Here is a 22861-nt window from a genome sequence, read left to right as displayed (position 1 = left end):
ATAGATAGCTGGACCCGTTGGCTTCCACAGGGCCTTTCCAGGCCTGTAATTCTGTGGGTCCCTTCTGTTGCTAGCCTTCAGAAGCTGGAAGTGAATGAGACACAGCAAGTTTCTGCCTTTTCAGGAGCTCCAATAGTGTCAAAAGAGGCAGTGACTGCAGCAGCACAACAGCATCTTTTCCAACAGAAGACTTCACTCAAAGGTGAGTCAGGTCGACGTGGACACGGGTGCTGTCTTTTCCTCCAGATTTCACGGGGTCTGAGCACAGGAACCTTGGGGGATAAGCGACCACAGGACACCCTCCCCAGCCACCAATATAAGCTTTGTTAGAGGGACGAACAAGGGATGGCTGGTTAGCCGGTGGGAGGGACTCGCCACCAGGGCGCTCAAGAAGGGACGAGTTGTGCCAACAGCCAAGTCCCTTTCTCACCTGCCGGGTTGTCAGGATCCATGTGCTCCTAGAGCGCGCAGGGCGCACGCCACTCCCGGAGCTAGCATCCCGCTGCGCTGGGTCTCTTCCAGGCTCCCGGCTCCCGCGGGAGGGCGCGTGGGATGATGCTCTGGTCCTAGTGCCTTCCCCAAGCTCCTGCATCCGGAGCCGCCCTAAGCCGGCACCGCCGCAGCCACTGCCAGAGAGGGAGAGAGGGAAAAACGGAGGGGGGCTGGAAAGGCTCGGCGAAGGGAGGAGGGGAAGTGGGGAGAGAGGGAGCGGAGGGGGAGGGAACCTCTCTCCTTCGCAGTGCCTCCGCCTCTTCTCTCTCCCGCTGGCGGCGACTCGGGTCTCCCTCCACACCCTCTCCGAGTTCCTCGCCCCTTCTCCGCCCACCCTCCCTCGCGAGCGTGCGGAAAGGGAGCCGCAGCTGGAGCGCGGCCGAGGGCGCCGTGGGAGGCGGTGGCGGTGGGCGTGTGCGTGTATGTGAAGGACGCCACCTCCCGCTCCGGCGTTCGCAGGCGGCGGCGGGCGGCGGAGCTTCTTGCTCCGGCAGCGGCAGCGACAGCGACAGCGGCGGCGGCTTCCGGAGTCCCGCCGCGAAGATGCTCAAAGTCACGGTGCCCTCGTGCTCGGCCTCGTCCTGTTCTTCGGTCACCGCCAGTGTGGCCCCAGGGGCCGGGACCCTCGTCCCGGATTACTGGATCGACGGCTCCAACAGGGATGCTTTGAGCGATTTCTTCGAGGTGGAGTCGGAACTGGGACGGTAAGGCGCGGGGCGGCGGGTTGGGTGCGGGGGGGGCGGCGGGCTGTGTGCGCCGGGGACGTCCTGGACCTGGTGGAGCCCGGCGCCCTGTACGCGGGCTGAGGCTTCTGGGGAAGTCCGCGACGCACCCAGGGCTGTCCCTTTCTCAGGGATGTCCCTTTCCCGAGGATGTGGGAGCCGGCCTCCCTGCCCTTTGATTTCTCCCCGCCTAGTGTCAGGGAGAGAACTAAGCACCATTCAAACGCGAGTCGGGTGTTCCCCGGAGCGCCCAGGCCCGTGCAGCTGTGACTTTCTGGCAGCAACCTGACTCTCCTCCAATCTCCCTCCTCCTCGCCGGCTGCCACTTCCCTTGGGTGACAGCTCCCACCGCACGTGGGCCCAGCTTTTCCAACTGGTGTCTTTGCTAGGAATTACAGCTTGCCAGAGGGTCCTGTTTGTCTAGTTATTTTTTGGGGTGGGGGCGGAAGGTGCCCCTCCAAATCTTGACAAAATTATCAAATTAGATCCTTCCTCTTTCCTCTCTGTAATCTCCCTAAAGTAAGCGGCACTAGAAATTAAACTCAAACACTAGCTTCCCTGCAGAGTCTGCTAGGAGTGAAGGGGGAATGAATCATTTAAGAGAGTTGATGGCAGAATAATGAACTGTGTGGCTCTAAAGAAAAAGAAGCACATGGGTCCAAGCAGTGGTAATTAGAAGAGTTCTGCTGCTTCTCTTTCATGTGCTGGAGTGACTTATTTCAATTATGTATGCAAAAAGCCATCTCCCTGGGGCTTGCAGAAATGTCCCCCATCCCTCCTCTAAAGATTGAAATCGGTAGGAGTTTTATCATGTGAATGGTGCCATATGTTCTCATACTTCTATCCATTGAAAATTATTATTTTTTCTTTTCCTTCTTTCCTTTTCCCTTCTTTCCTTTCTGTTATTCGTAGGTAAGGAGAGTTCTTCTCAACACTCATTTTATGATAGGGAATCTGAAGATGTAATTTCAACTGCTGACAAGTTGAAGCTTAATACTACTTTGCAATTTTATTTTCTATTTTCTTTTTGCTGGAGTTTAGCTAACTGCCAATTTCCCTTCCTTCCTTCCTTCCTTCCTTCCTTCCTTCCTTCCTTCCTTCCTTCCTTCCTTCCTTCCTTCCTTTCTTCCATGTCATTAGAGACCACAGTGCAGGATTCTGGATGTTGGTACTTAGTGAAAAGGTGTATGTATCACCTCCCTCCAATTTGTCACTACTATTAATGGCTCATGGAGTACACAAAGTGTGTAAGAAAGGCATAAATTCTGAATGAAAATTTAGTAGTTTGTCACTGTTTAAAAAATGTTCCAACATATTTGAGCATTGGATAATGTATACATAATTATGCTGATTTGATCAAGTTTTTCAATGTTCATATGAAGATCTGATGTTCTAGGCATCTACTAGTAAGTTGAAAATGAAATGTCTCCTTTTTTAAGGCTTGAGACCTACTGTAATTTATGGAGAGCTACATTGGAGCAGTATAAGCTTCTGATTAAAGAGTTAATCTACTTAAAATTGTTTACTTGGTGTTTTAGAAACTATCACCTAGTAGAGGAAGTAGTACCTAATGGTGTTACAGGGACTGTCCCACCACCAAGTCTAACTGCTTTCTGAATAACATTTACCCCAGATGCCTCAATTTGGCTCTGACTTATTAGCACATGTTATCTTTATGAATAAGCTTCATCATCAGGAAACTCAAGAAATTTACTTAATATAAAGAATGGGAAAGTGGTTAGAAAAAAATAAACTGCCAGTTATACACATATATGGGATGGTAGACTCCATAGAGAAAACCTAAGGAATTTGAAGATTTTTTTTTTAAGTGTGGTATTATATTTTGCAGTACATTTTGGAGAACAAACTAAATCGATTACATTTTGCTAAGACTCTCACTCTGATACCTAGTTGTTTGATTAGCTTGAAAATCACAGAATTAAAATATTTTGAGAAAACTTGAAATTCTTTTGCTGTTTTTCAGTAGTTATGTGTGTTAAATTTTCTGTAGATGGCAGTGTTGGTGAGGTGCATGCTTACTCCATTTGGTTGAGAATTTGAGAAATATTATCACTTCAAGATCAAAGGTTTTTTTAAAACCTAAAACATAAAACAACTGGCGTTACAGATATAATTACTATGAATCCGTAAAGCTAGAGAATGCAACAGAATTATAGGTACTGCCTGAGTGCCACAAGTTCTCTTCTTTCCTTCACTAGTGATAAAGTTGAAACAAGAGGTTTCAAGTCTTTACTCTGTCTTGGGCTAACTCTGCCGGAGTCTAAAGCTGAAACATTTAACTTATTAAATAACAAGTTGCTATTAGAATGCTAAGAGAACAATGAATGACCCAGATGTTTTGTGGTATGGCTGTTGTTAGTTCCAGGATGTAGACAATCCCTACTAGATTAAGAAAATGTTTGAGTAGTCATTCCTTTATTCTAATTATCTTTTTTAAGCTGGTGACTCCTAAATTTAAGAACATTGGACATGTAACTGTTAGGGCAACACACCCTGTGGCTGTGTTTGGGAATTTCAAGGAGCTAAAGTCCCAAGGCTATACCACTAGAACCCCTGGATGATGCTGGCAGCAATGATCTACATGTAACCATTTAAACCAGGGCAGAGGTGATAGCTTTTTTTTTTTTTTTTTTTTTGGTGATGTGGGTGAGGGGTGGGAATGGGAGTGAGGAGGGTTATTTAAGAGTATCAGGCAAACTAATTTTAATATGTTCTAAATTTACATTTGAAAATAGTGCTTCCTTTATAGAGTTTGTCAAAAAGTTTATAAAAATCATGATACACCAACAAATTCAACTTTTCTTAAAAATATGAATTGGGCATGATTCTATTCAGGGCTCCATATCCTAGAGAGTGATTGATCCTTTGGTCCAGACTCTGTCCAGTGGTTTGGCACAAGGACAGGATTTGGCCTGGTCTGCTTTGTGATGGAGATTTAGCCTCCTGCATCCAAACCCATGTCCTATTTTCAGTTACTTCTCACTTTTTGTTTCTGTCTGCTGCATGAGATTAAAAGAATGTTTGCAATAGAACTAGATGTAGTCCTATATACAAAAATTCAGGAAAACCTAGTGAAAGATAATTAGGACAAAAGAAGAAGAGTATGTTAAATTATTTTGCAATCAATTTTTTAAACTTTCCATTCCACTTAACTGTAGCTTCTTTCAATCTGACAACCTGATCCACAATTTAAAAAAAAAATGCATTTATATGACAATCTTATTGAAGCATATTATATAGGATCCCTTGCTATATGCATTATTCCTCAGGAACCAAACAGATTTAGATAGTGAGATGTATGTGTGCGTAAAATGGAGAGAAAGAGAGAGAGAGAGAGAGAGAGAGAGAGAGTGTTTAAATTAGAAACATGTTTCATAATAGAATGTTTATTCTTATTACCACAATGTACTTTACTATTTCCTATTTTATGCTGTTTGATTTTATTCTATTTAATTAAAAAATATTGGCTGAATCACGTGATTTCACATCCCATTAATGACGTGACTCAGTTCGAAAAGTGATGTTTTAGGTCATAAGTCAGAGTATGCCAGATAAAAGTATGAGGCAGAGTCCTTTTGAAAAAATGCCCTGCAAACCAATTGGTAACACTGAATGGTCTCCATTGGAGCAGCTCTGTAGAGAAAAGTACGCCTCGTTTGCCTTCAAGTCATTATTGGGTTTCCCCTTTTAAACATTTTAGTAAAGCTCTCGTGTCTCCCCAAGATCTACTGGGTGCTCTGGAATGGCTAAAGAGGGTAGGAGGGTAGACCAGGACATGTTCACTGTAGAGTGGAGGAATTCGGAGGCCTGAGCAGTGGTGTATTCCTCTTGGTAGCACATAACTCTGGCCGCAGGAAATAACCACCAAATGCTTCCTGTAAGAAAACATAAAAAGTGTGAGTTTTCTAACAGAAGGGATCCAACCAGCACTTCTGGCTGGTGAGGAATCAGATGCTCTCTTTTCCCTTTCCCTTTCCCCTTTGCCAGTACTTCTCATGCCCTTAGTCCCCCGCGCCTCGCCGCTCCCCCCCCCCCCGCCCCGCCCCTCCGACACTGTCTTTTAGGGCCTCACAGGCTCTCCAAAGTACATGCTGCTGGCTACAGATTGCCTGCCACCCACACTACACTTAGTATCTTAAGCTCTTTTGGGTATGGTATGTTTTTTGTCTGACTAGGAATTAAAAATACAACTGTTTGGTCCCGCTTTTGTTCTCTGCGTACCTGATTCTTTTCTCAGGCTGTTGACTCAGGAGCAACGTGGGATTGCAAGTAGGAGAATAGAAGCTGGGGCTGCACAGGCTCTTTCCGGGAACACAGGACTGCAAGCTTCTAGAAGGCAGTCTATGGATCTGACTGGTTTACTATCGTGTGCTCATCACCTCGCACAGTGCTCAGTACTCAGCAGATGCTCGACAAATGGTTTTAGAGAGAATGAATGAATGATAACGAAATGGGCCAGGCACGGTGGGCATGCTCCCTTCCTCTTCTTTGAGATGTGGTCTCCATTGGTCCTGACGTGATGCTCTCAGTCCTAGTGCCCCTGGGGAAAGAGAAATCCTGTGACCTGTTTATTCTCTCTTTAAAAGTTGTGTGACCATGACCCTAATTTCACTCAGCAGTCGGTTTCCTTTCTTCACAGCAGGAGTATTGATAACTGCCACCTCTGTTGCTTGTAGATGTTGAAAATAATGATGCCTTTCTGTCAGTAGAATGCTTTGTGCCTCTGAAATGAAAGGGATGCAGTTTCACCTTCACTATCATTTTAACCACAGGCATGTCAGAATTAGGAGTTAAATCAACTTGAACTTAAAGGCATGAAGGCATGAAATGCCTCCCAGCTATACCAACCACTGACGTTAATACATATTAATTGCTAAATTTGGAAATAGACTCATTATAAAGAGACTTTAAGTCAAGTAAAGACTATGATACAATCATTACTTTAAAAATATGCTATTTTTCCATATTTAAATACTGTTGCAATGGTAAAAAATAACTCCTAATTTGGAGAAAAAAGACACAGGTGCCATCTGCTTCTAAACTGTTCTGGAGAACTTTACTTGGAAAAAAAAAAAAAGAGAGAGAGAAAGAAAAAAAGCACTAACCACAAAATAGCTTCAAAGAACTTTCTTGTAAACACTTTACCCTCAGACATACATGTGTGAATTATGTGTTTGCACTAATACAATTGAGAACAAAGTACTGAGTTATAGCCAAGTAAACTGTTTCAACTACTAGTTTTTTTATATTAATGATTTTTTGGAGGGGGGACTAGCTTAAAAAGTAGTTTTCTTTAGACTCCCTTTTGGTGAAGCTAACATATCTAATAAAAATATTGAATTTTTAAAATTTCAAGGTCAAGTTTATTCTGCAAAATTTATTTGAGTCAAATGAATCATATAATTCAAGTCAAAGAGTAACTTTACATGAAATTAATAGCAACTAGAATCAAGGTTTTACTCAAATTATATTAATCTTTATCTTAATTATTTTTCCCTATTTGATAATGCAGGATCATTTGAAAATTTTATAACTCCAATGGTTTAATTAGGAAGTTAAATTTAAATACCGATAGCATAGTATTAGCACATAAAGGACATGCACTGTACTATACAGTCCATTTTTTAAAATTCCAATTGCTAATGGAGGGCCATGGTTGTGTGGAAATGTAAATAGTGTAGGATGTGGTTGGGGGATTTTCCTCAGTAATCTTATCAGAGGCAAAGATCAAATAGGGACAGGAGCAGTGCTGGACAGAGGGTGATTTATAATGATGGGCAAAGAGTAGTTTGTGTAGAGCCTTCTCTTTTCTCTTAGAGAAAGGGTTTCGTAACCTTGGCACTCTAGACATTTGGGGCCAGATAATTCTTTGTTGTGGGGTCTCTGTGCATTGTAGGATGTTTAGCAGTGCCCCTGGCCTCTACCCACTAGATGCCAGTAGCAGCCCTCCCCCAAGTTGTGACAACCAAAAATGTCTCTAGACGTTGTCAAAGGTCTCCTACTCATCTCCCTTTTCCTGTTGAGAACCACAGTCTCAGAAGCGCGAAGCTAGGCTTTTACATGAGTTTCTTTTAGTTGTGTAGATAGTTAACAACAGGAGCTTGATGGATTAAAGTTATTTGGCTTTATTGAGTATCCGCCATATCCAATGTTCCTCCCATGTCTAGGTAATACCATTAAGATTGGTGTCGTATGTGCATACCACCTTACTATAATTTACTTAAAATTTTTGATTGTCACCTCACTTTTGTTAACCTAAATTTATTTAGCAAGAATACTCATTTTTATTAAATTGAAAACCAGTATCCATACCATAATAGAAACAAATTCTAAAAATAAATTGCAATAAAAACAAAGCATTTTTATTAAACCGTAGTTGGAAATGTTTGACTGCAGAAGGCTCCAAGCCTGAAGATTGTTCTCTCTTTGTTATAAAGGAGATTATCAAAGATTAGCAGGCTTAAAATCAGAGAAGCACAAATTGAGATTTTCTTCCTGATGTAATCAAGACCATTGAAATGATGTTCTTATTTGATTCCTTGTTATTTAATTCCATGGTTTTGTGCCACCTGTAAAGTCCTGTTACAAGTCTGACCTTTTGAATAAGGATGAGTTAGTCAATTTACGTTGGTAGTATATGTGTGCGTGTGTCTGTGTGTGTGTGTTGTGGGGTGAGGGTGCTAGAGTATGAATGAATGTGGCGAATATAAAACTATTTGGCCTCCATATGTATAGTTTACTAATAATAAGGCATCAACAATAATTTTAATGTGAGACAAATAGATAAATTAAACTAATACAAGATAGAGATAAAAGAACCACTGCAGTCTTTATGACTCAGTCAGTGATTACTCCAGCTGAGAGGATCGAGGTGTCTTCCTAGGAAGGGTGGACCTTGAAAGTTGGCAGGATTTTAAAAGGTAGAGTTTAGGTGAAGGACATACCAAGTGGAAAGTGCATTCTACAAAAAGACAAAAACTGACAGAAAAAGGCAAGATATACATTTTATTTTGCAAGCATTACAAAACACGAACATTGTCATGGAGATAAAGTTGGGAGGACGAGTTGATGTCAGATCAAAGAGAGCATGTTAAAAAAAATGACTATGTCATTATCAATTGAAAACAAAGAAAATAACCATTACGGGAGTGGAAAGTGGCTATAGGAGCAACTGTGGGACTCAGAACTTGCCATTAACCCATAAATCTGGGGAGGAGGGTAAGAGAGAATTTGCTATGTTTGTTAAAAAAAAAATAAAGGAAAAAGAAAGAAAGAGAGAGAGAGAAAGAAAGAGAGAGGGAGAGAGGGAGAGAGGGAGAAAGAGACAAACCACCTCCCACAGCCTATGATGAGATGAGAAATGGCAAATGCGGGACTGAGGGAACTCAGATCAGTTACCTAAACTTGGTAAAGAGCCCTTCATGGGACGGACAGTTAATATTTTAGGCTTGTGGGCCATATGCTCTGTGTGCCAACTATCAACTCTGGGATGGTTGAGTGAAAACAGCAATAGACACACATAAGCAAATGCACGTGGCTGTGTTCCAGCGAAACTTTATTTATAACAGTAAATTTGATCTTCATAAAATTTTTACATTGCATAGTATTTTTCTTTTTTCTTTTTCTACTTATTCTTTTTATTTAAAAAAACATTTAAAAACATAAAAACTATTCTTATGTTGCAGACTGTACAAAAACAAGCAACCCTTAGCCCATGGCTTGCAGAATTCTCACCTAGATCTGTGAGGCTAAAATTCTGGCTTCTCCTCAGTTAGATGAATTTCAGCTTATAAGACTTCTTTATTCGAGGAACTACCTTGAATCTCCCATAAACTTTGAAATTGTCAACCTGACATTACTTTTTAAGGTGGCACAACTTTCAAATGCCTATTCATATTTTGTGTACATCTAATGCAATTGTAACAGTTACAGTTTTCTATGTAACATGTTGACTAACTCCATTTTTCATTCATATTTTTGAAAATAGAGAAGCTTTACATAAAGTGTATTTAAATTAATTTCCATACCATGATCAACATTCACAACCAAAGACTATTTATTAGAGAGTAATTTATTTTGTATATAATAATTAAATAGGTTTCAAGTTGATCATATTTCTATTATATTTGAAATGATATTTAATTATGAAATAATATACTAAAAACTACTGATAAAAGATTTGTCTCTAGTAAAGTTTAAATAATTATTTCTTTCCATTTAATAACATTATCTGCATGTTACGTAAGCCTTCTATATGCCAAGTATATCTCTCAGAAGAACTAATTGTGGTTCTTAAATTGGGACTCTATTTACATAAACAATCTCTTGAAAATAGAATTATTCTTTTTTTTTTTTTTTTGAATAGACGTTAGGACTCAACTAAAGCAGTAGAGTTCTCCAAAATGGATGTCCACAACCAGGGTGTGTGTAATATACTGGGATGCTAGAGGAATGTATTAGAGAATTTTTTTTTCTTAATTTTTGCTTTTATTTTTTGTTTTTGGATGTTTTTATTTTTATTTTTTTTATTTAATTTAATTTATTTTTATTTTTTTAGGCAAAGCAACCCTTGGTTGACCTCACAGATTGCAAGGACCGTGTCAGTTTACAATCCCTTATTTTTTTGTTTTTTTATGCCTGTAGTACTTGGTCTTCCTAGGTGGTCTCCCATCCAAGTACACCAGGCCCGACTCTGCTTAGCTTCCAAGATCAGACGGGATCAGGCTCGTTCAGGGTAGCATGGCCATAGACTTGTTTTGAGATGTTTTTAAAAAGCATACTACATATTGGCTCAGTAGCACATGTATAGCATTTATAAGTACATAGTATACATAATGGGAGAAGCATGTGGTCAAAACATCTTGTTGGATGATTATTGCATCAAAGAATGGTGGTAGTTTTAAGTGGATACTGAATAAAAATTTTTACTTATATTTAAATAACGGTCTACTTTATGAAAATGATTTAAAAGCAGATATATAGATCAAAATGCAAACAAAAAAGAAATCATATTGCAAAATGTGTCTTTGTGCAGAAAAGGGAAGTGGGTATATAGGTGTGCTTGTTATGTGTTTTAAGATAACCTGATAAAAAGTTTTGATAAGAACTTACCACCATTGTAACCAAAAAAGTCACAGAACAGAAAACAAAAAGAGGAAAGGAATTCAGCTTGCTCATCAAGCAGAGGGTTAAATGAATTTTGTTTTTCTTTGTTGTTGAACCCCAAGTTCGTATTATTTTATAAGAACCTCAATTTTAACATGCCTAACTTACTTTTCGGTTAATTCTGACAATTGCCGCCTTAGGCAGATGTCTGCTTTGATCTGGAGTTTTGGTGGGCAGCACTTAAAGAGTTGTGGGCATTAGTGCCAGAATGCCGGTTTAACCCTGTTAACAAATGCATCGTCATCACTCAGTTACTTCTTAAGGTGTGCTTCAGGGTGATATGGTTGAAAACTTAACCAGGTACAAAAATATTCCTTAAAAAATAAAAAAGGCTTGAACAACCCTCTGATTGGAATAGTCTGCTGAAAATGTCATGAATATGACATGTTCTTAACTGTTTTCTCTGCCAGTTTATAGTAGCATTCTTTGTTAGAAGTATACTTTCTTTTGATTTATGATTATGACTATGATTATAGTCAGAATTTGACTAATATTATAAACCAGAACAAAGAAGAGTAGGGAATAGCAAATCTGCAATTACATTCACACATTTATTGCTACCTACAATGCAGTATTTAAATGATTTCTCCCTACTTTAAGTCTCTGTGTACTGTTTAATAGGGACCTTTGCTTGCATTTCACCCTTCATTGCATTTTTTATCTTGGTCTGCCTTACTTGTACTATCTTGAAAGGGACAGGTAGTTTGTGACTGTTTTAACTTAGTAAGTGACAACCTTCCATTTGGGACTTTAACAGATATACAACGTGGTTCTTCAGTGATGACAACTAATCAGTTCAAGTTTAATCTTTGACAGAATGTAAATATACTGCTATCTGTTCATTCAATTGAATCATGTATTTTCCAAAGCTCCCTGTTGGGACAATCACTAAGAAAATAGCACTATGTTATTAAATGTGACTTAATTCAAAATATATAATTCAATAAATCAGCCTGGCCTAGAGCATTCAGTCATAGTAGGCCTCTGAAGAGTTATCGTTTGAGTGGAAACATTTTTAGTGGCTCCTATGGGACTCTTTCCCCCCCTCCCCCCCGCCCCCAGCGTGAACATGTAAGCTAATAAAAATGTTCAATGAGATAAACTCTTGAGAAGTTCTCCTGAGAGTAACCTGTAACTGAAAGTGAACTTAAAACAATAAACAGAACTTGTCATGTGTGTGTATGATACATTAGTGGAATGGAAACCTGAGGAAATTATCAGGGTAAGCCATCGCAAACCAAGACAGTTTTTTGTATCTTGAGCTACTGAGGAAATGGAATGTTAGGACTGAGCTGAGGCCCTGGGGGCAGCTGAGGTTCTGGCCCTGGCTGGGATGAGGCAGCAGAGCGCTGGTCCTGGCTTGAGCTGGCAGTTAGTTGGTGGAGGGGAATGATCCTCAGGAAGTCGCAACTCAAGGGGAGAGTTGGGCAAAAACTGCTCAGAACTGCTTCAAGGTTGAGGCAGCAAGCAGGCTATTCTGGACAGCTGAGTCGGTGGGGGTGAGTAAGGCAGGAACTAAGACAAGAACTGAGGGAGATGATACAGGGTGCAGACAGGAAAACAGGTAGGATAAAATTGCTACTTGATGGCTCTGTACCTTTGGTTATAACACTGAACTTCACTGAGCTGCATTTGTAAAATGATCATGGTTGTATGTCCTTCCCAAGTTTGCTATGACAATGAAATGAGATCACTTATGTATGTAAAAACATTTAGCTCCGTAGCTGCCACAGAAGCTTACTATGCCCAAGACAGGGCACAGGTGGGAGAGAGGGGATATTGATTCTGAATTAGGTCTGTATAGAGGGAATACTAAGTCCGGTTTACATGTCCCGTTTAGCCATCTGACCCCAACTTGCTTGCCCAACCAATTGTCCACCAGTTCTGATTACCAGCCTGGAGTGTTTACCAGGAGCTTGATATGTGGTTTTACTGTCGTACGTGTACTGTTAATTATTTCAATAATATAACAAGGCGATCATCACCAGCACCATTTTTCAGATGAGGGTGAAACTCAGAATGGTCAAGCAGCTTGACTACGCTCACACAGCTGGGGATGAGAGCGGAGCTGAGATTCAAGCCCAGTATTGTCAGATTCCAGTGCTTGTTCTCTTTCCACAAAATCTGCCTAGGCCTCGAGGATCCCTCATGGGTCTTTAAATTTCTATGGTGAGCATACAACTTTCTTGAAATGCCTTTGGCCTTTTAATTCTTCCAGAATAGTCATCATACCTCCCAGGCAGTAGGTTTTTCCCACTTCCTGGCTCTCCAGTTGTTCCATGTTTATTGTGTTACAGGTAAATAAACGCTTTGTGGTCTTCACCAGGGCATCTGCTCCTCGGGTAGAGGAATGCTGTATCTTATCCATCTTTAATCCCCATTACTGAGCCTATTCTTCAGCCTACTGCCTGTCCCCCATAAGTGCTTAATAAATATTTGTGAAATATTGAGTAAATGAATAAATGTTAGGTGAACAGCTGCAGAAAAATGAGCAGGACTTAAATCTATCTTTCTTTAGGATATTTTCCCTACACAGCCTTCTCCTAAACCAACGCTCTGTGAAATTACTTATTGAATGCCTGTGGCCCTCTCTTTGAAATGTAAGCAGTTAGGGGCCACGCCTCTGCTCTCTGCTGTGACCCCAGCACCTAGAGCAATGCCTGGATGCAGTGAGCAGCACTCAGTAAATATTTGTTATGTGAGTCAGTTGTACCTGCAGAGCTTCTCTAATTGAAAGCCTTTTTGAAACCCAAGGGGCTCTTTCATCAGTCTGTACTCTCTTAAAAGGCCCCCATCTCTGAGTGATTGGGAATAGTATTACCATCTGTGATTAGATCATTTACCTCTAAGGCCCCATCTAGCCACAAACATCTGCACATCTGCGTTTTCTTCCAGCTGAATTCCCTGGATGACTACCTTAGCTCTTTACTGTGTATTCAGGAGACAGAGCAACTTTTGGAGTAAGTGGGGAATCTAAGCTGCAAAGAATTTATAAATGTACAAATAGATCCCTGAATAATTTTTATTTTTATTTTGTGCTTTTAATTTTTCATTTATTTATTTTTAATTTTTATTTTTCAATTGGAGCTGACATTCAGTATTATTTTGATTAGTTTCAGGTATACAGCATAGTGGTTAGACATTTATATAATTTACTAAGTGATTCCCCAAATTAGTCTAGTGTCTGCTTGGGACTGTATATAGTTATTAAAATAGTATTGACTGTATTCCCTATGCTGTACTTGACATTTCCATGACTATTTTGTAACTACCAATTTATGCTTAATCCCTTTACTTTTTGACCCAACCCTCCAACCCCCCTCCTATCTGGCAAACACCAGTTTGTTATCTGTATTTGTCAATCTCTTCAGCTTTGCTTGTTTACTTTGTTTTTAGATTCCACATATAAGTGAAATCATATGGTATTTGTCTCTCTCTGTCTGACTTATTTCACTTAGTGTAATACCCTCTATGCCCATCCTTGTTGTCTCAAATGGTAAGATTTCATTTTTTTTTTATGGCTGAGTAATATTCCATTGTACATATGTACCATCCCTTCTTTATCCAGTTGTCTATTGATGGGCACTTAGGTTGCTTCCATATCTTGGCTATTCTAAATAGCACTGCAGTGAACATAGAGGTGCATATATCTTTTCGAATTAGTGGTTTTGTTTGTTTGTTTGTTTGTTTGTTTGATAAATACCCAGATTTGGAATTGCTGGGTCATATTTTTAATTTTTTGAGGAACCTCTAAACTTTTTTTCATAGTGGCTATACCAATTTGAAATCCCACCAACAGTATACAAGGGTTCCCTTTTTTCCACATCTTTGCCAACACTTGTTTTTTGATTTATTGATGATAGCCATTCTGATGGATGTGAGATGATATTGTGGTTAGTGACACTGAGCATCTTCTCATATGTCCATTGACCATCTGTATGTCCTCTTTGGAAAAATGCCTATTTGGGTCCTCGGCCCATTTTTTTTAATTGTAGGATTCAACTCCTTATCATCTGATGTATCATTGATGAATATGTCTTCTCCCATTTAGCAGGGTTTTTTTTTTTTTTTTCATTTTGCTGATAGTTTCCTTTGCTGTGGAAAAAAAAAAAAACTTTTTAGTTTGTTGTAGTTCCATTTTTTTTTCTTTTGTTTCCCTTGCCCAAGAAGATGTATCAGAAAAAAATATTACCAAGAGCAATGTCAGAGAGTTTGCTGCCTATGTTTTTTTTTTTAAGAGTTTTATGGTTTTGATTTTTACATTAAATCTTTATTCCATTTTGAGTTTATTCTTTCTTGTATATGGTATAAGAAGGTGTCCAGTTTCATGTTTTTATCTGTCCATTTTTCCTAACACCATTTATTTTCTTTTTCTCCATTGTATATTCTTAGCTCCTTGGTCATATGTTAAATGACTATGTAGGTGTAGATTTATATCTGGGCTCTCTACTCTGTTCCATGGTCCGTGTGCCATGCTGTTATGATTACTATAGCCTTGTAGTAATCATATGTAAAATATAGTTTGATATCAGGTAGCATGATACCTCCAACTTTGTTCTTCCTTCTCAAGATTGCCATGGCTATTTGAGGTCTTTAATAATTCCATATGAATTTAGGATTATGTGTTTTAGTTCTGTAAAAATGCCATTGGTATTTTGATAAGGATTACACTGAATCTATAGATTGCTTTGAGAAGTATGGCTATTTTAATGATGTTGATTCTTCCTATCCATGAGCACGATGTATGCTTCCATTTGTTTGTATCATCTTCAATTTCTTTCTTCAATGACTTTAAATTTTCAAGTACAGATCTTTCACCTCCTTGGTTAAATTTATTCCTAGGTATTTCATTTTTTGATGCAATTATAAGTGGGATTGTTATCTGAATTTCTCTTTCTGATAGTTCATTATTAGTGCATAAAATGCAATAGATTTCTGAATAATAATTTTTGTATCCTGCTACTTTACTGAATTCATTTATCAGTTTTAACAGTTTTTTGGTGGACTCTTTAAGGATTTCTATATATAGTGTCATGTAATCTGCAAATAAATAGTTTTACTTCTTCCTTTCCATTTGGGTGCTTTTGTGTTAAATTTCTGATAGCTATAGCTAGAACTTCCAATATTCTGTTAAATAAAAGTGGTAAAAGTGGATACTCTTATGTTGTTCCTCATCTTAAGAAAAATGATTTTAGCTTTTCCCCATTGATTATGAGGTTAACCATGGGTTTTTCTTATATGGCCTTTATTACATTGAGGTATGTTCCCTCTGTTCCAGCTTTGCTGAGAGTTTTTATCATAAATGAATGCTGGATTCTGTCACACACTTTTTTTTGCATCTGTCGATATGATCATATCATTTTTATCTTTCAATTTGGTAATATGGTGTATCACATTAATTGATTTGCAGATTTTATACCAAACTTGCATTTCAGGAAAAAATTCAGCTTGATCATGGTGTATGGTCTTTGTAATGTATTGCTAAATTCATTTTGCTAACATTTTGTTGAGAATTTTTGCACCTATGATCATTTGGGATATCAGGCTATAATTTTCTTTTTTTGTAATTTCTTTGTCTGGTTTTGGAATCAGGGTAATGGTGGACTTATAAAATGATGTTGGGTGTCTTCCATCCTCTGGAATTTTTTGGAATAGTTTGAGAAGAATAGACGTTAACTTTTCTTTGAATAAATTCTTTGGTAAAATTTATGTGTGAGGCCATGCAGTCCAAGACTTTGTTTGTTGAGAGGTTTTTGGTTACTAATTCAATTTTGATAGTAGTAATCAATTGTTTCTTCTTGACTCAGTCTTGGAAGATTGTATGTTTCTAGGAAGGTATCCATTTCCTCCAGATTGTCCAGTTTGTTGGCATATAATTGCTCATAGTGTTTTCTTATAATACTTTGAATTTCTGTGAAGTCAATTGTGAATTCTCTTTCATTTCTGATTTTATTTATTTGGGTCTTCTCTTTTCTTGATGAGTCTGGTTAAAGTTTTATCAATTTTGTTTATCTTTTCAAAGAACTAGCTCTTGTTTTCATTAATTATTTATATTTTTCAGACTTATTTTGTTTATTTCCACTCTGATTTTATTATCTCCTTCCTTCTACTCACTTTGGGCTTTGTTCGCTGTTCTTTTTCTAGTGCCTTTAGGTATAAGGTTAGCTTGTTTATTTGAGATTTTTCTTGTTTTTTTGAGGTAGGCTTATACTGTTCTGAATTTCCCTCTTAGGACTGCATTCACTGTGTTCCATAGATTTTAGGTCATTGTGTTTTCTTTTTCATTTGTCTCAGGGGATCTTCCGATTTGTTCCTTGATCTCATTGTTAACCCATTCATTATTTAGTAGCCTGTTATTTAGCCCCCATATGTTGTATGTTTTTCAGTTTTGTTTTGTTTTTGTTTTCGTTTTGTAATTGATTTCTAATTTCATATCTTTGTGGTCATAGAAGACGCTTGATATGATTTCAGTGTTCTTGAATTTACTGAGACTTGTTTTGTGGCCTAACATATAGTCTATCTTGGAAAATGTTCCACATGAACTTGACATAATATAAATTCTGCTGCTTTGGGGTGAAACACTCTAAAAATATCAATTAATCCATCTGGTCTAGGATGTCATTTAAGGCCACTCTTTCCTTGTTGATTATCTGTCTGGAAGATATGTCCAATGGTGTCAATGGGGTGTTATAGTTTTCTATTATGACTGTACTACTGTCAATCATTATTTTTATGTCGGTCAATATTTGCTTTATATATTTAGATGCCCTTATGTTGAATGCATAAATATTTACTAGAGTTATATCCTATTGTTGGATTGATCCCTTTATCATGATGTAACATCCTTCTTTGTCTCTTATAACCTTTGTTTTAAAGTCTGTTTTGTCTGATATAAGTGTTGCTACTTCAGCTTTTTTTCATTTCCATTTACATGAAATATCTTTTTCCATCCCTTTACTTTCAACCTGTGTGTGTCTTTCCATCTGAAGCGGATCTCTTGTAGACAGCAGATGCATGGTTCTTGTTTTCTTATCCATTTAGCTACCCTATGTCTTTAGATTGGAGCATTTAATCCATTTGCATTTAAAGTGATTATTGATAGGTATGTAGGTAATGCCATTTTATTATTCATATTTATGTTCTCCCACTTTTTCTTTTTAAAAAAGTCCCTTTAACATTTCTTGTAATACAGGGTTGGTGGTGATGGATTCCTTTAGCTTTTTCTTGTCTGGGAAGCTCTTTATTTCTCCTTCAATTTTGAATGATAGGCTTGTTGGATAGAGTATTCTTGGTTTAGGATAGAGTATTCCTTACTTTTCATCACTTTGAATATTTTGTGTCACTTCTTTCTTCTGGACTACAAAGTACTGTTGAGAAATTAACTGACAGTCTTACGGGAGTACCCTCGTAGGTAAGTAGTTATCTTATTCTTGCTGGTTTTAGAATTCCCTTTTTGTCTTTAAACTTTGCCATTTTGATTGTGATGTGTCTTGGTGTGGTCTGTTTGTGACTCTCTGTACTTCCTGAACTTGTATGTCTATTTCCTTCACCACATTAAGTAAGTTTTCAGTCATTATTTCCTCACATAGGTTCTCAATCCCTTGCTATCCCTCTTTTCCTCTAGTACCTCTATGATGCAAATGTTGTTATGCTTGATGTTATCCCAGAAGTCACAAACGATCTTCATTTTTTTTACTCTCTTTTTTTTGTTGTTCTGATTGGGTGTTTTTTGCTACCTTGTCTTCTCAATCGCTGATTCAATACTCTGCTTCATCCAATCTACTGCTGATTCCTTCTAGCGTATTCTTCATTTCTGACTCGTTCTTTTTTACTGTTTCTGTGTCCTTTTTTATGCCTGCTATGGCTTTGTGGAAGTTCTCACTAGGGCCATCTATTCTTCTCCTAAGTTCATTGAGTGTTTTGAACTTTGTATCTGGTAGGCTATTTGCCTCCATTTCATTTATTCTTTTCCTGGAGTTTTCTCCTGTTCTTTCATCTGGGAAGTGTTTCTATATTTTCTCATTTCGCTGCCTTTCCGTGTTCATTTCTACGTATCAGGTAGATCTGCTCCCTGTTCTTTCATCTGGGAAATGTTTCTATATTTTCTCATATTGCTGCCTTTCTGTGTTAATTTCTATGTATCAGGTAGATCTGCTACATCTCCCAGTCATAGCTACGTGGTTTTATGTAGTAGGTGTTCCATGTGGCCCAGTGGAGCAGTCTACTTGATCATTTGCGCTGGGTGTTCCAGGAGTGGACCTTGTGTCTATTGTGTTTGCCCTCATGTTATAATTGAGACTTGATTGCTGTTGATATGTGAGTGGGTGGGATTGGCCAGACCCACAGCATCTGAGCTGCTATGTGGAGGCTGACCCCATGGAGTGGGCTGTGTGCCTGTTGAAACTACCTATTGGGCATGCTGCTTGTGGAGCTAATCAGATGATGTTCTGTTGGAGTCTGACGTCAGCTCTCAGGTATATTGGTTCTGGAGCTCCCTGTAGGGCCTCTTGTGCAGGCCAAGGGCAATTGCTGCCTGTGACTGGCCTGGGGCTACCTGGTAGGAGCTACAAAGCTATTTGTGGTTGCTGCACCTGGATGCATGTGGGAGAGGCCACGTGGTGAATCAAGGCTGGCCGCTACAAGCATCAGTCCTGGAGAAGCTCAGCAAAAGGCCCAGAGCACCCCAAGACCTCAGACTGCTTGCTAGATGCCTTTAAGGCTCAGCGACTGAAAGATCCTCAAATGGTATGCAAGTTGGGTAAGGCAGGATCCCAGGGAGTCACTAGGTTAGGGCAAGTTGTATTCCCCAGGTGAGTGCAGATTCAGATTTTGTGCCAGTACTTAGCCTATGGCCACTGGCAAAAGTCTCAGATCACACCGAGGCCAGCTGCTGTCTTTCTCTTGCCCTTAGACCCCCGAGATTTGTTCAAAAAATACTGCAGCTAGGGTTGGAGTTGATTGCCTACAACCTAAAGTGTGTTTCCAAGGTGCGAGAGCCAAGGCCTGTTGATTCCTGCCGAAGGAGCCTCTTGCCAAGGGCACAGGTGGAGCCGATTGCTCAGCCATAAAATTGCCACCATCAATTTGGAAGGTGTGTGGGGCAGGTTCTCAAGGAGTCAGGAGGTGAAGCAAATGGAGCAATCCAGACCAATGCAGTTTCAGATTTGGCCGTGTGTGGGGAAGGCTCAACACAGGCAAGATGGTGCCCACCTGTAGGCTCAACACAGACATAGTGGTGGTTCCCCCTCTAGCCCTCGCCCTCAAGCCACACAACTCAGTCTTTCCCTGTATGTCTGTGGCACTTCCTGAGCTGCTGTTCTTTCACCAGAGCCCAGGGTAAGTGCCTGTGAGTGAGTGAGTCTGTGCATGAGCCTTATCAGGACGTCTGGGTTTCCAGCTGCCCTCTGTCTCACCTTAAAGGTCAGAATCCCCACTGGTTTTTATAGTCAAATTTTGTGGGGGTTCCTCTCACCTGCACCGGAACCGTGGTCTAGGGAGCCCTGTTGGGGGGCCGGGTCCCCTAGTTCCTTAGGGGCGTCTCTACAGCTAAGATGTCTCTTCTGATGCTTAACTGCCACATATGGTGTGGGGCCAGGCTATTTCACGTCTCCGCCCCACCTGCCAGTCTCAATATCATCTCTTCTTTATATCCTTAATTTATCTTGTGTTTTTTTTTTTTATATGCATCACCTCTTTTCAGAAACCTATATTCATTGTTTTATTTGTTCATTTTTCTTCCTTTAGTTGGCCATACCAATGCTGGCAATAGTCGTGAATATCTAGGACAGAATTTAGCAAGAAAGGATGTTTCCTAGCTTTCCCCAGTCTTTTAGTTTTGTTTTTGAAAGGGATCATTCTTTTCTAAAAGCTTGACTTAACCAGTTTGTGACTGTGTAATCTATTAGTAATGTCCTCTAATTCAGTGCTGTAACAGATGCCCTGCCTGACCACAGCTTGGGGAAGGAAAAGCTAAGAGGAGGATTATGGGGAGATAACACAGATGGTCTGCTCTGTGTCTACCTTTATTGGAGGATGTTATTTAAAAACCATCTATTGTTTTTCTTTGACAAAAAATATAAATCATTCTTTGACTTAACTTCCAAGTATGGTCATTAACTTTATGTTCATGATTTTTATGCACTGTCAAAATATTATTCTGGAGAATTTGTATTTCCCCATCTCTGTTTTGACAACAGAAGCCAGAAGAGTATGGTGAAAGAAGAGCCGTGTGTGGGAGAAGAGGGGCAGAGACAGGGTCGAAGAGCCAAAGCAAGGCCAGTCTCCACCCAGATCTACTTCTTGGCTTTTGAGTCCTGTTATACCTCAACCCAGAGGCACTTTTCTATCCCTGCCTGATTTCTCTCTGTCCCTTTTGTATCCCCAGAGCCCAGGTTCCCCATTTTCCTTCTATCTCCCCTTGTTATGGCCTGAATGTTTGTGTCTCCACCTTCAAGTTTTTATGTTGCAGCTCTAACCCCCAGCGTGATAGTATTTGGAGATGGGCCATTGGGAGTGAATTAGGGTTAGACGAAGTCATGCAGGAGGGCCCTTGTGATGGGGTTCATGTCCTGAGAAGAACTAACAACAGAAAGCTAGTTGTTTTCTCGGGAGGGAGGGAGAGGAGAGGGCGAGGAAGGAGAGGCAGAGGAAGAGGAGAGGAGGGAGGCGGAGAGGAGAGGAGAGAGGAGAGCAAGAGGAGGAGCAAAGAAGAGAGAAAGAATAAGAAAAAGAAAAAAATGAAAAGAGAAAATCGAACAAGAAACTAAACAAAGTCAAACTCCTAAAGAACTCCCCCTCCTAAGACTCATCCTCTCCTCCTCTCATCCTCTTCTTCTTCTTCTTCTTCTCTCTCTCTTTCTCTCTCTCTCTCTCTCTCTCTCTCTCTCTCTCTCTCTCTCTCTCTCTCTCTGTCTCTCATCATGTGAAGAAACAGCAATAAGATAGACGGCTGCAAGCCAGGAAGGGAGCTCTCACCAGAATGAATGAAACCATGCTGACCCCTGATTTTGAACTTCCATCTTTCAGAACTGTAAGAAAATAAATTTCTGTTGTTTAAGCCACACAGTCTGTGATATTTTGTTATGACAGTCTGAGCCGAGACATCCTTATGCCCTCTACCCCACTTCTGCATCTGTCTGACTTCAGTCATAACCTCCGAATCAGTTTGCTGTGTCCCAAAAGCTATGTTAATGTGGCAAGCAGAGTTTCAGGAAAGTGTTCTTTGCATTTTCCAGATGCCCACCATTGTTCTTGTGCCAGATGATGGGAAATGTAGTCCAACACATACTTCATGGGGAGTACAGCCCCTACATTCACTTTATCCAGGATGGCCGGAACTGACTCTGAGTTGCTCTTCTTTTCTTCTAATTAATTATGAGAAGGCTGCCTAGCACAGTGCTGCCCTGCTGGACCATAGGCTGGGACAGTTCTTCTGCTCCCCTCCCCCTCTTCTGCCTTCTAGGCACCGGAACCTTAGTATCCATTGTGCATCCATACCTGTTGGCTTTCCAAGTGCCAGTGGCTGCCAGCTCCCGGCACATTATTTCCTCAGCAGCTGGCACAGAGTTTTTTTGTTGCCAACTGGAAGCTGAGATATTAAAAAATAAAACTTGGCCCATCTTGAGTATCATATGTTTCCATCAGGGTTTGGATCAGCATTCTGGCACAACTCACCATCACTAGGGCACCTCTCTCAAGACCAAGAACCCAGTGTTCTTTTGAGTCTCTGGCCACATTTTCACCTGCTTCTTCCAAATGCAATTTCCAGCTTTGAAAAACCTGTGATGCTTATTATTAGTTGAGGGCCAGTTTACCAACATTTTACTTGGTCTTATTGAATTCAGTGACCCATTCAATGTTTCTTTAGCACTAAGTTACCTTCTCTGATAGTTGGTGTCAGTTTCATATCTTAAATGGTAAATTCTCAAGGATAAGGCTCGTATTTCTCAGGTTAATGAGTATCTAACACACAACACTGAGACATGACTTCGCATGAGCATGAGGCAATTCAATAAAAGAGATCTTAATATTTGTAAATACTTGACTGCTGTTCTTCATAGTTCACATTCCAAAAAGAATGTGGTATTATAATATTGAAAGGTTTTTTTGTATATTATATACAGCCAAAAGGACTGTTAGAGTACTTTAAAATAATGTCTGTAAGTGGGTCTTTCTATATAACTTTTATAGTTTGCTTGCTTAAAAGAAGGGTGTTAAAATTAGAAAAGATTAATAATTCTGTAGTTTTGAGATCTTATTTGTGCTAACTTTAACTCTTTGTCATAGATTTATTAATTTTTTATTCGGGATAATGCACTCTTCACTGAAAAGTTAAATAACCAGACCTAGAATTACTGCAACTTGACAGCGATTCAGAAATAGAAAATAGAGTCCTGGAAATTATTTAAAGACATGGGGGAAAATAAACATAAGTAGGAAGGAGAATTTAAAAGCAATCTGTA

At 39.7% G+C, this 22861-nt stretch overlaps 1 protein-coding gene and 1 pseudogene across 2 annotated transcripts in view; one reads left to right on the top strand and one right to left on the bottom strand.

The window, feature by feature from the left end:
- Positions 1-879: 879 nt before the first annotated feature.
- CAMK4 (calcium/calmodulin dependent protein kinase IV) overlaps positions 880-22861 on the top strand; it is a 192318-nt gene continuing 170336 nt past the window's right edge. Inside the window, exon 1 of one of the 2 annotated variants that reach the window (XM_016137251.2) lies at positions 880-1196. In XM_016137251.2, coding sequence (XP_015992737.1) covers positions 1036-1196 — 161 coding nt within the window. In that variant the 5' untranslated portion in view covers positions 880-1035. The remainder of the gene's footprint in view (positions 1197-22861) is intronic. The other variant, XM_036226183.1, reaches the window with a different exon arrangement.
- LOC118607626 lies at positions 9870-9986 on the bottom strand (annotated as a pseudogene).

Source organism: Rousettus aegyptiacus, unplaced genomic scaffold, assembly GCF_014176215.1.
Source record: "Rousettus aegyptiacus isolate mRouAeg1 unplaced genomic scaffold, mRouAeg1.p scaffold_m13_p_8, whole genome shotgun sequence".
In the NCBI taxonomy this organism is placed as follows: domain Eukaryota; kingdom Metazoa; phylum Chordata; class Mammalia; order Chiroptera; family Pteropodidae; genus Rousettus; species Rousettus aegyptiacus.
The sequence above is the reverse complement of the archived record's forward strand: the minus strand, read 5'-3'. Positions and strand labels throughout refer to the sequence as shown.